Source organism: Giraffa tippelskirchi, chromosome 6 (genome assembly GCF_054371585.1).
Source record: "Giraffa tippelskirchi isolate mGirTip1 chromosome 6, T2T-mGirTip1v1.2.pri, whole genome shotgun sequence".
Taxonomy (NCBI): domain Eukaryota; kingdom Metazoa; phylum Chordata; class Mammalia; order Artiodactyla; family Giraffidae; genus Giraffa; species Giraffa tippelskirchi.
Genome location: NC_137280.1, coordinates 80,108,495 through 80,122,500, shown reverse-complemented (window position 1 = coordinate 80,122,500; position 14,006 = coordinate 80,108,495). Strand labels below are relative to the sequence as shown.

Sequence of the window (14,006 nt, the reverse complement as noted above, 5' to 3'; positions counted from 1 at the left end):
ATATCCTTAGTTTCATTATGGCCAAGAACTATAATTTCATTATAGTCTTTCTGGCAGTAAATCCTTTGAAATTAATTTATGACAAAGCATGTAGTCAGCTTGTGTAAATACTAGAAAGGAAATTACACTACTGACTTGTTAAGAAAGAAAAGTTGTTACGATTCCTTGATGTTGTTTTGCTGTATTTATTGAAAAGTGACTCAGCAGTTGTGCACAAGGTAAAATCATGGAGGCTTTTATTTTAAAAAATATCTATAAAATCTAAAGAGCTATAAAATAGATTAGAACCTGGAGCTGTGGAGGGAGGGGGGATACAGGGGTTGGCAGCACATGGGCAGAAGGGGTCTTTCTGGGGTGATGGAAATATTCTAAAGTTGAATTGTGGCGATGGCTGGACAACTCTCAGTTTACTAAAATCACTGAATTGTAGCTTGAAACAACTGAATTTTACGGTATGTAAGTTTTGCCTCAATAAGGCTATTCAATTAAAAAACCAAACAAGAGCCACAGAGATGTTCTTTTAGTAAAAATGAGTGGTGACTCTGTGTTGGGGGTAAATGCTGGAGATGATAATCAGGGGTCTTCATGGCTCAGCCTGTTGCCCATGCCCCTACATTCTGCTTCCTAAACCCAAAGGCTTACTGCAGCCAGGCCTGAGTACACACCTCCTACCCCTAGACCCAGGCTGTTGACCCCTGCAGAGCAGGTTTTCTTTGTGGGTGCAGCTCTGCACAGGCCCTGCCCAGTCTGCGTCAGCATCCTGCCTGGGGTCTTGAAACCTCACTTCCTGTGAGAGACTAAGTGTTGGGAGCTTCTGGAGTACGGCCTGGGGAGAAGCCAGGAGGCCGAAGCAGTGGTTGAGGGTCACATTAATTCTCTACACAGTGTGGTTTTTCATTCTTTCAGGGATTTATTAAGGCATTGCGCATAGTGTGATTCTTTTTAGCCAACTGAAATGAATACAAGGAGATATATCAGGACCCGAGGGATATGTTTTTAAGGTTAAAGGTGAGGATGACGAGCTGAAAGAATTGAGAGGAACATCTGTGCAGGAGGTAACCCACCCTGATGCAGTAGATGCTTTCTGCCCATGTCCTCAACCAGAAGCAGGCTCGGGGCTCCTGGAAGGCATCTCGAAGCTCTCACCACGTTGGTGCCCAATAGGCACGCCACCTCCCTACCTGGTGCCCAGGGGCAGGAAAGCCCCCAGAGCATGCAGCTGCAGGGGAGGAGGAGGACAGGGTGTGGCCTGGCCACAGTGCAGGGCGAGCAGGGGCAGATCACAGAGCCCTCCTGTGCAGGGGCCAGGAGGCCCAAGGCAGAATGAGGGGCTGGGCACCCCCTGCCTTGGCCCCAACTGTGACTGTTCAGCCTTCTTTCCATTTACAACTCAATTCTTCTGGGGAGAACTGGAGGGATGTGTCCTTAAGGAGAAAACAAAGGGAAGGAGGGAAGAGAGGCCAGTCCCCAGGCCTTGGAGCCCTCAGCCCAAAACCACAGACTGCTCATGGTCACTGGAGGTGCTGAACTGTCTCTCTACCTTCCTGTGGTCCTTGATCTTCAGTCCAATGTCTACCCTCTTCTCAAAGAAGTTCACCAGCACAGACTCTGTTAGGATGGAGGCCAGGATCTGCTCGAATGAGATGCACCAGTCTGTGTCAACGGCACCCCCACAGTGGGTGGTGCCCACAGGGCTGCGAGCCTCCCCGCCCACCAGCACTGTGTCGTCAGCCAGGTCCTCGCACTGCAGGGAGCCAGTGCTGACCACAGAGTAGGAGGACATGGACATGTCGTCTTTGGCTTCGTCGTCAGACAGGGGCTGGGAGGGAGAGCCCCGCCCCTCGCCGCCGCCCCCCTCGCCCACCGCCTGGCCCTCCTGTGGGGTTGTCCCCAGGTGGGTGTCTCCGCCTGCTTTGGCTCGGGGGTCCCCTGCAGCTGGTGGCTGAAGTTCCCAGGCTGCGTCGTGAGGTGGGCCTGGGGCTGGTGGCTCATCCTCATCGGGGGCACCGTCCCTGGGCTTTCTGCCTGGCCATGCAGAAAACCTCTTCCCCACCTCCCCAATGCGGAGTAACAGGCTGGCCACCGTGGCAATAGCATGGTACAAGTCCTGCTCCATGGGGTCTTCGCTGAACATGTTGTAAAGTGTCTTGCACAGCTCAATGAATTGCTCCTTTTGAGGAGAAAAACAGAAAGGGGACAGGGAGATGATAAAAGATGGGTCAGACTACCTCCTATCAGTCAGTCTCACAATGCTGGCCATTCTGACTGGTGTGAGGGTGTTGTCTTGTTAGTTATCTTCATACACCTGTGCCTTGACATATCCATTTCACAGATTAGGACACTGAGGTACAGAGGGGAAGGGCTTTCTTTTCCAGCTGTCTTTCTTTCAGCACATGTAGAGACATTTGGAGTCTCTCTATGTCTGCTCTGTTAGCAGAGACAGACCTATGTCTATCATAACTTTTCAAACCCAGTAGCTACAAGGACTTCAGTGTGTTTTAGAATCAGTTTGAGCGTTTTAGATCTTTAATTAGATCTTTAACTCTACTCTCCTTAACAAAGCTCTTCAGAGAGTGATGACAAGGTAAGGCAGCCTGGGTTAGTTGAGAGGGATGAAGAGGTCAAGTTCAGATCCTGAAACCACATTTAGGCCTCTTGGCCTGAGAATGGGAGGAAACTTCCCTCCACAGGGCATCCCATTCTTCAGGCTTGTGGATGAAAGAGCACCCAGATTGCAAGGGGCCCCTCTGGGCAGAGCAGGCCATGATCAGGCTGCAGCTCAGCAGCGGCTTTTGGTTAGACGTCTGTGGTCCTGGCTGTCAAGACCCTTGGCAAGAGGCCGCAGTCCTGACCTAGAGACCCGCACGTGACTATCGGGCGGTGGGACCAGTGCACCTGTGTGCGTGGCTCTGAGCCAGGCCGGAGGGACAAGTGCCGTGACTCCGGCTCATAAACGGCAGTGTGCGTTTCTGCCTATTGAGGCTGACCTTCCCCAGCGCTTCTCTGGTTCACGGATGCTGATCAAAGCAAGTCATCACCAAGGGAGTGTTCTGGACAAGGCCCTGAAACAACCAACCCCTTGTCTTCCTAGGCAGTCCCTGACTGCCACTTGACTAGTTGTTCTAAAGGTAGGCAGGAGAATCCCTACATTCCAGGGGGGGTAGGAGGGTCCAGACTTGGTCAGAATTTTCCAGAAACGTCTGTTGAGGGTTCTCCTGGGCCTACCTGGTTCATCTTGGGAAGATCCTTAATCGTCTCCTTTTGAACCTCTTTCTCCTTGGCCCACATTCTAAGGTAGTGCCGGTAGTCAGGAGGGCTAGTTCCCTTCTCCTCTGTGGGTTGGAAGAAAAAGATTAATCTCCATCTGTCAAATGAGAGAAAGAAGGCTGGGGGCTGGTAGAGGGAAATAAAGGGGTTTAAGGATTCATGGGGTCGCAAAGAGTCGGACACGACTGAGTGACTGAACTGAACTGAAAGATTATCTGGCATGACATTACCTGGGCCCTATTACAAAACACCTGGTATTTCGTGAGGTAGTGATGGGGAAAACACACAGTGGTCCCCAACCTTTTTGGCACCAGGGCCCAGTTTTGTGGAAAACAACTTTTCTAGAGACTGGGGGTTTGGGAGCGGGATGGTTTCAGGATGATTCCAGTGCATTACATTCATTGTGCACTTTATTTCTATTATTACATCAGCTCCACCTCAGATCATCAGGCGTTAGATCCTGAGGTTGGGAACCCCTGCAAGAGCACTCAAGGGTCTCCCCGGAGCTGTGAAGTAGGTTTGAGCTAAGCTGATGAGGGTGGCCCCGCTATGTCCTCCCCAAGATGGTGATGGGACCACGTGGAGGCTGGAGAGAGGGTGGCATGGAGAGAGCCATGGGTACCCCCAGAGGGAGGCAGTGATGGCTGGGGGTGCACGTGGCCACAAGGAACTCAGGCCTGGGACAGATGAGTGAGAGCTGGTGGCTGATGGGCAGGGCCTTTACCTCAGGGAGAGCTCTATCACGCATGCGTCTGCCATAAGGTACAGGGGCTATTGTGCAGTGATGGTGACCAGATCCCACCCATCCTAGGACCTCTACCAGCATCAGCAGATGTTGGCCTATATATATATATACCTCTTCTTTTATCTTGGATGTCATTTCCAGCTTCCTCTCGTTCCTCCTGCTGTAATACTTCTGAACAACAAAAAGAACAAGAACATTCTTCTGTTATGACTCCAAACCACTAAGGTCTAGTCTGTGCTTTCCTGTGGAAGTGAACCTGGCCCTGGACCCTGGGCCAGAAGGTCCTGCAGGTCGCTTCCTCTCTGCCCCACACAGGGCTGACTCACTCCACCTGGTTACATTAAACCAGAGAGCCACTGAACCCTCACATCTTCTCTTTCCAAAGAATACGAGTCATACCACACAGTTCTTAAATGAACGATGATGCATGTTACAGGCAAAAATTCTGAGACCAACAATTTCTATACTTTCTGCCGATAAAGGTCAAACTCAGGGGAGTCTGAGTTACCAATTCAACCTGTAACTGCCATGCCAGCTGATGAAGAATTTTATGTTCCTGAGTCCTGTGCTCAGCGCTGTATTTCTTAAAGTGACATATATGTACACACCAAGAACTTGGGGAGAACAGGCTGCCCAGCTCTCCCAGATCTGCTCCCTGAGGGAGTGTGGCTGGGAGGAACTTCAGGTGGAAAGGCAGGTGCCAGCTCCAAACGACCCTTGACAGCTCTCTGGTGGCAGGGAAGAGTGCAGCCCTCTGGGCTCAGGGTTTTCATCAGGGAATGGACCGCTGCCTGGAGGTTACGTGAGCTCCGAGGACAGGGCTCTGTACCCCTAGTCCGTGGTCTCTCCTCAGGTGCCTAGGACAAGCCTATTTGCTTAGGTTCCAAGTACGACAGAAGAGACATCTGTTTTTTTAGTTTGTATAATTGAAATCAAAGTCCTCAAGCTTCACAGTCAAGTAAGCCTTTGACACTGTCAGTAGGATTGCTTTGGGTATCTTGATAGTATCTTTTAGTTTCCCTTTTGCATGTGTGTTGTCCTTGCTGTGTTATTACCTATCGCCTGTGAGCAATGAAAGGGTGGTGTTTGGTTGGTTTTCTGGGTGCATCACACACTGCCAGCTCGACTGCCCAATCCCAGGCCCAGAATATCCCACCTCCCTGAGCCCAGTACTCCCTGTGGGCTTTAAATGCAGTGCAGGGCGGACTTCTAATAGGCACTCAACATACACATTTTTCCTCAACTAAAAAGTTGTATGGAACATAAAACTGTTTCCAAGGAAAGTCTCCACCACTCTCTTCTACTTCCACTCATCTGTGTCATCACAATGACAGTTTTGCAACAATAGTATTTTGTGTTTTTCCTATGACCATGATGACAGAATAGTTTTTCCATGTGGCCGGGGGGTGGTACCCTGGTACCTGTGCAACACCACGATGCCTTGTGTCACCACTTGCTGCCCCTATGACAAGAACAGCAGCTGCCCCTCCACCCAGGTCTGCGGCTGGCTACTCAGAACTTAGTCACACAGGAGGCATCTCTGGGACCAAGAGCTTCCAGGCCTCTTGACCATGCAGGGGAGTGTTCAGAAGACAAAGCCCAAGGCCCTGAGGAAGCCAAGTGCAAAGGGGGCACCCTTGCCCCCCAGGCACTGACCTTGAACCTTCCAGGGCAGGAAAAGATCCAGATCGGAGGCCAGAGGAGATGCTGGAAGGGACAGTGAGGAGGAGCACAGGCAGAGGGAAGGAGGAGCCAGGGTCCAGGAAGGCAGAGACAAGAGAAACAGGAGTGAGAATACCCCTGGGGCCCTGGCCCCGGAGAGCAGCTCCCGCTGGCCCCCGAGAGCAGCTTCTCCTGGCCCTTGTTCTGCGGCTCCCATGCAGCACAGCCCCTACACCCGGGGAGGGCTGCAGGCCACCCGCCCAGCCCCTCAGCACCATTGCTTGGCACAGGGCCTGAGGCCAGTGGTAGGGAGCGCTCACCTTCTGAGGAGCTGTCCTCGGTGAAATAATGGGCTGCTTCCAGGGCTGACTCAGCCTCCTCTGGGCTCAGGGCTGTGTTTGGAGAGAAAGGAGAGTGAGGGCAGGAGGGAACAACCTGACTCTCACCAGAGGAAAGCTCCCCAAGCCCTGGACAAAGTCCCTCCCTCCACCCCTGTTGAGTGTCCCCACCAGCACGGTGTGCAGTCACAGTGGTTAATAGCTGGTGACGGCTTCCAGTTAACCTGTACATTGTGTTTGAAAATGCAGTATACATCCAGTCGGAGGAGTTGGCTGAACGGCCATCCTTTTTCCCACTCCATGATGGTGTGGCCCAGAGGATCCTTTCGGGATGTTCCAAGCTCCTGCAGGCACGTGCGCAGGGGCCAGCCAGGCACAGACAACCCATTCTCACTTCACACCCTTGGGCATTGTCCCACACCAGTACACACTGGTTCTCTCACTCTGCGATAGTCTCTGTCCCTGGTTCAGTTCTCCCCACTGTATGGAGGGGGAAGGGCATGAGGGAAGTTTAACGGGGCATGGCTTGTGGGGAGGTGGCAGGTATGGGCCGTCACTGGGGCCCCGGATGAAGCAAGGTGGGCAGAGATGGTTTGGGAGTGGCAGGGCCGGCCCCACATGCCCTCATCCATAGGCTCTTGACCCAGTGGTGTCTGCCCAGCTCAAGCCTCTCTCAGCAGAATGAGAAGCGCTTGTGCCAATCTTCCCAAGGAGGTGCACCCAAGACCACTGTTGCCTCCTGCAGCAGGGAAAGAACAGCCCCAGGTACGAATGCCTGAGCTACGAGTGCCAGGAGCAGGGCTCTGCACCTCTGGATGCAGAGAGCCCTGTAGAGAGCTTCGAGACTACGGTCTGGGCCCTGCCCGGGTCAGTCAGGTCTCTGGGATGAAGAATTGCTCCGGCCAACTCTGAGGCAGCTACTGACTCCCTGGGAGGCAGGGTCACGGACAACAGCAGGAACCCAGGACAGCTCTATCCCAGAGCAGAACCCCCGGGGCTACAACTTTCACCTGCCCCAGTCTCAGCTCCCTCTGTGAAAATACAGAAGCCCACCCCTGGCCCATGGAGGATTCTGAGTGGCCATTTCTGGTGAGCTAGGCTGACACAGAGTACCCGCTGTCCGTGTCCCAGCAGGCCTCGCACTGTGAGAGAAGGCAGAGGAGAGCAGCCACACAGGCTCCTCAGCCTCCCCTGGGCCTCGGCAGTGCCCCCAGGCTGCCCCTCTGGCGACAGACAGGAGCCCTTGACAGATTTAAGGATAAGCCAATGAACTGAAAAGACTCAAACCTGAGTGTCCACTCCTGTGGCCACTCCCTCACAGGGGGTCTCATGGAGAGGCCTGGTGCTGCGTCTGGGCCTGTGCCCGTGGGTGGAGCCCTGAGACGCCCACATACCCCCTCCAGGCCACACAGGGCACAGCCCTGCTCTCAGATGGAGACTGACCTGGCTTCAGCCCCCATCCGCTGGCTCCTCTGCACTCTGTCAGGATGAGGGAGTCGCCACTGTGCTGGGAGCCCAGCTGCCACGAGGCCCAGCAACCCACGGAGGCCTGTGCCTTGGAAGGCTGCCGCTCCAGCTCTGGACTCTGAAGAGCCCTTGCTGGGGAGCGGGAGAGGCGGCGCTCACCTGGAGGCAAGTGCAGCTTGTAGAGAACCTTGAGCTTCTCTGTCAGGTCCCCGTGGTACATCCCACCTGTGGAGGAAGGCCAGCAAGAAGGCGTGCTGGCAGGAGGGCACGCAAGTCCCGTGGCCAGTGCACATTCAAATCCTCCTCCCAGTGGGTTCTAGTGGGACCCTCCTCACCGCCTGACTCTCTCCCTAGAGAGCCCCCGGGGGTGAGCACCAGGCCTCAGGCTTTTTCCTTCTCTGGGGCCTGCAGACCCAGACTCCAGCAGCAAACTGAGGGAGGGAAGGGGAGGGGAAAGCTCCCGTTGGAACATCACGTATCTCCAGTGGGAAAACTGCACCTCCTTTATCAAGGGTTAAGGGCTCTAGGCTGCTCTAGGCTTGCTATGGTGGGAAGGCTGGCTGGGATTGGTACCTGCAAGTTTCCTCAGAAAGGGCAAGGGTAGGGACGAGTCCCTGCAGGCCACTCACTCATCCCTGTCACAAACTCCTTGAAGTTGATCAGCGAGTCCTTATTTTCATCCAGGAGCCGAAACATCCGCCCTGCCAGCACAGGTGTGTGGGAACCACAGGCCCAGGGCGTCAGGCTGGCAAAGAGTTCCCGGAACTGGTTGGTGTCAATGCGGTACTGCTCCAGGTAGGGCAGGCTGGGGTCCCGACGCACGGCTGTAGGGTGGCTGCTCCCCCAGTACTGGCTTGCTAGGTGCTTGGCCTGCAGGGGACACAGCCTGGTGAGACAGCCTGGCCCCCTGGCCGCTTAGGGTCACGAGGCTGATTGGTATGTTCACCCTCCTCTTTCATCCAAGTCTGCAGCATCCTGTGTAGTGAGCACTGGGCTAGACACAGCATCTCACAGAGCCTCCAGCACTGGTACCATCAGCTCCCTTGTTTAGAGCCGTGGGAGTCAAGACAGGGTCCTAGGACCACCAGGCACAGTGGGCCACTGGCAGGAAGACTTGGACCCGAAGGCCGTACCAGGGTGGTTCCCTAGGGGGCTGAACCCCAGGCAGCTGGAAGGGCAGATGGGACCTGACGATGAGAGCAGAAAGGGTGCAGACATGGCTGTTTCTACTTGTTCTTCACACATTTCCCCGTTCTTCTGTTACCAGCACCTGAACTTTTCTTGGAGAGCCCCTCTTGTCCCCAACTCAGGCCATGGGGTGTGCATGCGGCCCAGCCTGGGGTCAGCAGCAAACAGCTTCCTGTAGCCACAGCACCTAACTGAGTCACTCCAACAATCAACCCTAGGCTTTTTCTTAAAAACACCTGGAAGGAAAAATTCTCTTTTCATGGGGTTACTGCAAGGATGACCCCAGTCCTGCCGCTCTGTAGGAAGAGCAGTCCAGATGGTATCTGAGATAGGGGAGCTTGACAGGATGTTGGAACACCTAGATCTGGCCATGTCTGAAGCTGTACATTCCTAGACTTTTCAGTTTCATGAGCCAATGCTTTCCCTCTTGTATAAGCTGACTTCAGCAAATTTTCAGCCACTTGAAAGAGTATCTTGCCTAAACTCTGGAAAGGATTAAATTCTACCATGTGAACGTTGTAATAACTGCATCTGAGGATGTTTTTAAATGTTTTACATCTCTCCTGGCAGGAGGCTGCTGCACAGAGGATGACTTTAGGGGACTAGGATAGGATACTGGTCCTCCCTTGCTCTTGGCTATCACCTTAAACACCATGTAAAGGTCCTCCAGTTCTTCAATTGAGAAACCAATGTCCCCAGGTATAGCTCGGACCTAGAAGGAAAGAGACGCAAGATGTATTAATGAATTCTCAAGGTCTTGCTCTCTGAGAGCATCCTCATGTGGCACCAACTGCCCTTTTGGTGTTGCCAGCTAGGGGGCCTTTTCGTTCTGAACACCAAGTCCAGGACATGGGGTGAGGGTGGTGATCTAGAAACTGCCATCTGGATTCCTAGAAAGGCCCTGGAAAAGCTCTTTGGAACATAACTTAGAACTTCCTAGTGATTTCTTCCTGAGGGGCTGTCACTACCCAGGGGCAGGGGTTAAAGCCAGCCTGGAGGGCTCAGTCCAGAGTGGGCTCGTGCTTGGCCTTCAGGCATCAAGGCAAAAGAGAGGCTTCCTTGTGACCAATCCGCAATGGAAAATAGTGACCAGCCCTCTCTCCACATCCCCAAATCTGCACCTTCCCTTCTGCGTTCTAGTCCCACACAGGACAGTGCTGGGGGCCCCACACCCCACTTCTCAGGGCAGTCTGGGGCGGCTCGGCAGGCGCGGTCCACTTAGTCCCCATCCCAACCCCAGCTCCAGCTCGCACCCAGGGGCTGTGAGAGCCCAGGTCTATCCATACCACGCTCCTCTTGGCTGTATCCTCCAAAGACTGGATCACTTTAAGCCTCTGTTTAAACCGCATCTGTTCAATGTCCTCCGCCCTCAGGCTGCTGAATTTCTACCAGTCAGAGGTGATTCAGTGAGATCAGAGCAGAGGACAGCCACCCACCATGGCCAACTGCACCCACATAGCCCAATGGAGCGGTCTGGCCAAATAGCCCTGGTGAGTGCTGACCTCATATGACACCTTCAGGAGGTCAAAGATGTCCACCTCTTCAGGAGGGTCATCTCCACTGGTCAGCAGGGCATGGAGGTGTGGGATAGGAGGAGAGACACTCTGCTTATTCACCACATTATCCAGGTATCTGTAAGGATTGAAGGACAGAAGTCTAGATCCCCCATAGGTGACAGGATGTCTTACCCACAGCCGAATGATGTGGAGACTTAATCTGCCTAGACTCTAAACAAGTGAGCATGCTGAGGGCCAGGCATCCTCCAGGAGGGCAAAAGATGAGTCATGCAGGGAGAGGCATGCCCTGGCGGGTGCCCTGGCAAATCAGGGGTGCCCCCCGGAGGCAGTGGGAGAAGGCCTCCCCCGTAAAAGGCTCGAGCACTTATTTCTGAGAAAGCTAGGCTGGCCACCAGGGTCCCACGAGTGGGGATGCTTTATGACTCCAGACCCTACTACACCAGGAGAAAATTTTGTCCCAGTTGGAGGGATGACACACTCCCTCCATCTGGTGGGTCCCTGGGGATGTGAGGACTCCCTGCCCTGGCCAGGAAGAATCAGAGACCAAAGGAGTGTTCCAGGAGGACGGTGAGGGAGGAGCCTTGCCGAGGAGCACAGCCTCGGGGCAGGGCCTGACTCCAGTGGGACCAGTCTGGCCAGGACCTCACACTCTTCCGGACACTGGCTGGGCCTGACACTCAGCTGGGAGAAAGTGGTGGGTCCCCCACACCCACTGGCCCCAGCCCTGATCCTGCTCAGGCCCTGCTCTGGAGGAAGGGCCCCGTCTCTGCCTGGTGTAGGAGACGGCCATGGGCTGACTGTCTTCCGGGCTCACGACAAAGAGTCAGCATGGCCCATAGCAGAGAAGCCACAGCTCTGCCAGCCTGGGACCCTTGCAGGTTCCCAGTCAGCACCTGGGCTGGCTCAGCACGCAGGTGACAGTGTCCCCGGCGGTCCTGGGGGGTTGGGAGCGCTCCAGGCTGAGTAAATATATGCATTTGGGCTGGGAGGACTATATAGAGCTCAGGGCCTGGGCCAGAGGGATGCCCCTGAGAAGAGCACCTGCATATAAAGGGCTTGAAGGTCAGGCCGGGGACTTAGGTCCTTTGTCCAGAAAACCACCAGGGCCACAGGGAATCCCCACGTCCCAGGGGAGGAACAGAGTCAGATTCTGATTAGGAAGAGCCCTGTGGGATGCTGGTGAGTGAAACTGGTACAGAGCCAACTGTTCTGATGTGGGCACAGGGCCCCAGGCAGGGATGTCAAGGGCCTGCCCTGAGGCTGTGGGGGTTGAGGGAAGGGGCTGGATCCCAGAGAGAGTCTGTGAGGATGGGATGTGGGGCCTGAGGGAGGAGGCAGCAGCCAGGATGACCTGGGCCTCAGGTGGGCCTAGCTGGAGATCGGCTCATTCAGCAGTTACAGCAGGCCCAGCACAGGCTCCCCGTCTAGGTGACCTGGAGAAACTGATGCTCCTGAGCCAGGGAAGGCACACCAAGACTGCTCTGTGGCAATAGCAGACGCCCAGCCTTTGCTGGAGATGGGAGGCTCTGCCTAGTTCCCCCTGCCTCCCGCCCAGCAAGCCCCCCCCCAAGTCCAGTGTGCCCTGGTCCACCACCGTTTCACCCTCTAACCACTGCTTCTCCCAAGGAATGACTGCTCCAGCGCTGTTCTGTCTTCTCCCAGAAAGGAGCCCCTTTCCTGCCTCTGGAGTGTCCCCAGGTCTACCCCAGGCTGAGCACGTGGTAGGTACAGTCCCAGGATGCTGACTGAGGAGCACCCAGGGCTGGGGACAGGCTGGTCCTGCGGTCCAGGGGAGCACTGGCCGGCTCCCCAACAAGAGGAGGGAGGCTGGTGTGGTTACCTGCCCAGGACGGTCATGGCCTCGCCTTCGTCGCCACAGCCCAGCAGCTGCTCCATGTTGGCATCCAGGATGGCCAAGGCCACCTGCAGGATCACCTTGATGCCCTCATAGAAGAAGCAGTCAACGATGACCACAGCGCTCTCAAAGGGCATGACACTGAGGAAGAGGGTCAGGAACCAGGAGAGAGAGATGCTGGAAATCACCCCCAGGTCCTGCATCTTTTTGGAGAGCTGGGGCAGGAAGTCTCTTGTGAGCTCTTCGAAGATGCCTTGATCTACCAGGGCCCCTAGGGAGAGGACAAAGGCGTCTGAATAGTGAGCTCACATTCTGGCTCAGGCAGGCCCTCATGGGGGACCCTGGGGTCTGAGGTCCAAGAAGCCAACCTGGTCCCTGGCCAGCTCTGCTTACAACTGAGGGGTGGAAGAGGGAAGGTGGGGTGGAGAAAGGAAGAGAGGAAAAAAATCCTGTACGTTTCCTTTCTACTGCTTCCAAACCATTGTGTGAAAAGATTTCTTCCACTTAGTTGGATTTTCTTTTTGGGAAATACTAATTTCTCTCTAGGATGTCAGAACTAAACCATGACCTCAGTAGTTTATGTGTGTCTTGACCTGAAGCTGGTGAACAGATGCAATTCTGAAGGACCCCAAGAGTGGAAACCCACTAAAACAGTACAGGAAGGATATTTTAGAATGAGAGACTTAATTATATATGTAATTAAGTATATTTACAAGTTCACAGATTCTACCCTTCATAACAGTCAACATGGGGGTATATACTATACACTCAAGTTATGATTTGGGAAATTTTCTACAATAAAAACGTTTAACGAGAGTTAGCTGGATGTGAATGTAGGTCCCAAGCTAACTTCTTCTCTCACTTCCAGCAACTCCTGAGGAATCCGCATAAAGTCTGGGAGGGATGGTTGGGGTCTGTGTCTGGCCTTCCACCTTCTAGCTGTGTGAGTATTTTACAGCTTTCTAACCTATGGAGTGGGAGACATGACTGCCTGTGGCGAGGCTACAAGGCCTCCAGGAGCCCGGCTGTGGGCTGTGTGCTGAGAAGGCCTCCAGGAGCCTGGCTGTGGGTTGTGTACTGAGGAAGGCCTCCAGGAGCCCGGCTGTGGGCTGTGCGCTGAGAAGGCCTCCAGGAGCCCGGCTGCGGGCTGTGTGCTGAGGAAGGCCTGCCACCCCCACAGGGAGCTGCCAGCCGTGGGCACTCACCCACCACCCTGGTGTTGTAGTAGTCAGGCAGCATGCGCTCGCAGAGGGCCACCAGCAGCCAGAAGGCCTCCTCTTCACTGCCATAGAGCAGGAGCACCGAGGTGACAATGTTCATGGCCTGTGGGCACAGAGAGAGTGAGGGGGTCTCACAGAGCTGCCCTTTCCAACCAGCCTGTGTAGCCTGGCTCTACCAGCAAGCCTATGAGAAGCTGCTGTATAACACAGGGAGCTCAGCTTGGTGCTCTGTGACGGCCTAGGGGATGGGATGGGAGGGGGCAGGGAGGCTCAAGAGGGAAGGAATACATATATGTAATTATGACTGATTTATGTTGTGTGGCAGAGAGCAACACAACATTGTAAAGAATTATCCTCCAACTTAAAAAAAAACTGCATTGAGATGCCACTTCATACCATTAGGACGGCTACTATAAAAAAAAAATAACAGGTGCTGGTGAAGGTGGGGAGCAACTAGAACTCTTGTGCACTGTGGGTAAGAAATAAAGATGGTGCAGCTCCGATGGAAAACACTATGACAAATCCTCAAAAAATTAAATACATAAGCGAGCAATTCCACTTCTGGGTATATGCTCCAAGGACCTGAAAGCAGGGTTTGGAACAGATATTGTACACCTATGCTCACAGCAGTGCTATTCACTAAATAGCCAACAGGTGGAAGCAAGCCAAGTGGCCACAGACAATGAAAGGAGAAACAGTCTACACATACAAGGGGAGTCTTTAGCCTTAAAAAGGAAGGTGATTCTG

The 14,006-nt window shown here is 54.1% G+C and overlaps 1 protein-coding gene across 19 annotated transcripts in view; it reads right to left on the bottom strand.

The window, feature by feature from the left end:
* Positions 1-890: 890 nt before the first annotated feature.
* Positions 891-14,006, bottom strand: part of TBC1D9B (TBC1 domain family member 9B) — a 40,273-nt gene continuing 27,157 nt past the window's right edge. Inside the window, exons 11-24 of one of the 19 annotated variants that reach the window (XM_081497611.1) lie at positions 13,245-13,362; positions 12,025-12,310; positions 10,170-10,299; positions 9,954-10,052; positions 9,311-9,379; positions 8,109-8,349; positions 7,456-7,704; positions 5,995-6,066; positions 5,669-5,719; positions 4,124-4,183; positions 3,226-3,332; positions 2,054-2,170; positions 1,541-1,630; positions 891-1,424 (exon numbers count right to left, since the gene is read on the bottom strand). In XM_081497611.1, coding sequence (XP_081353737.1) covers positions 1,368-1,424; positions 1,541-1,630; positions 2,054-2,170; positions 3,226-3,332; positions 4,124-4,183; positions 5,669-5,719; positions 5,995-6,066; positions 7,456-7,704; positions 8,109-8,349; positions 9,311-9,379; positions 9,954-10,052; positions 10,170-10,299; positions 12,025-12,310; positions 13,245-13,362 — 1,746 coding nt within the window. In that variant the 3' untranslated portion in view covers positions 891-1,367. Of the gene's footprint in view, positions 2,171-3,225; positions 3,333-4,123; positions 4,214-5,668; positions 5,720-5,962; positions 6,067-7,455; positions 7,705-8,108; positions 8,350-9,310; positions 9,380-9,953; positions 10,053-10,169; positions 10,300-12,024; positions 12,311-13,244; positions 13,363-14,006 lie in introns of all 19 variants that reach the window. The other 18 variants (XM_081497612.1, XM_081497615.1, XM_081497616.1 and 15 more) reach the window with 18 other exon arrangements.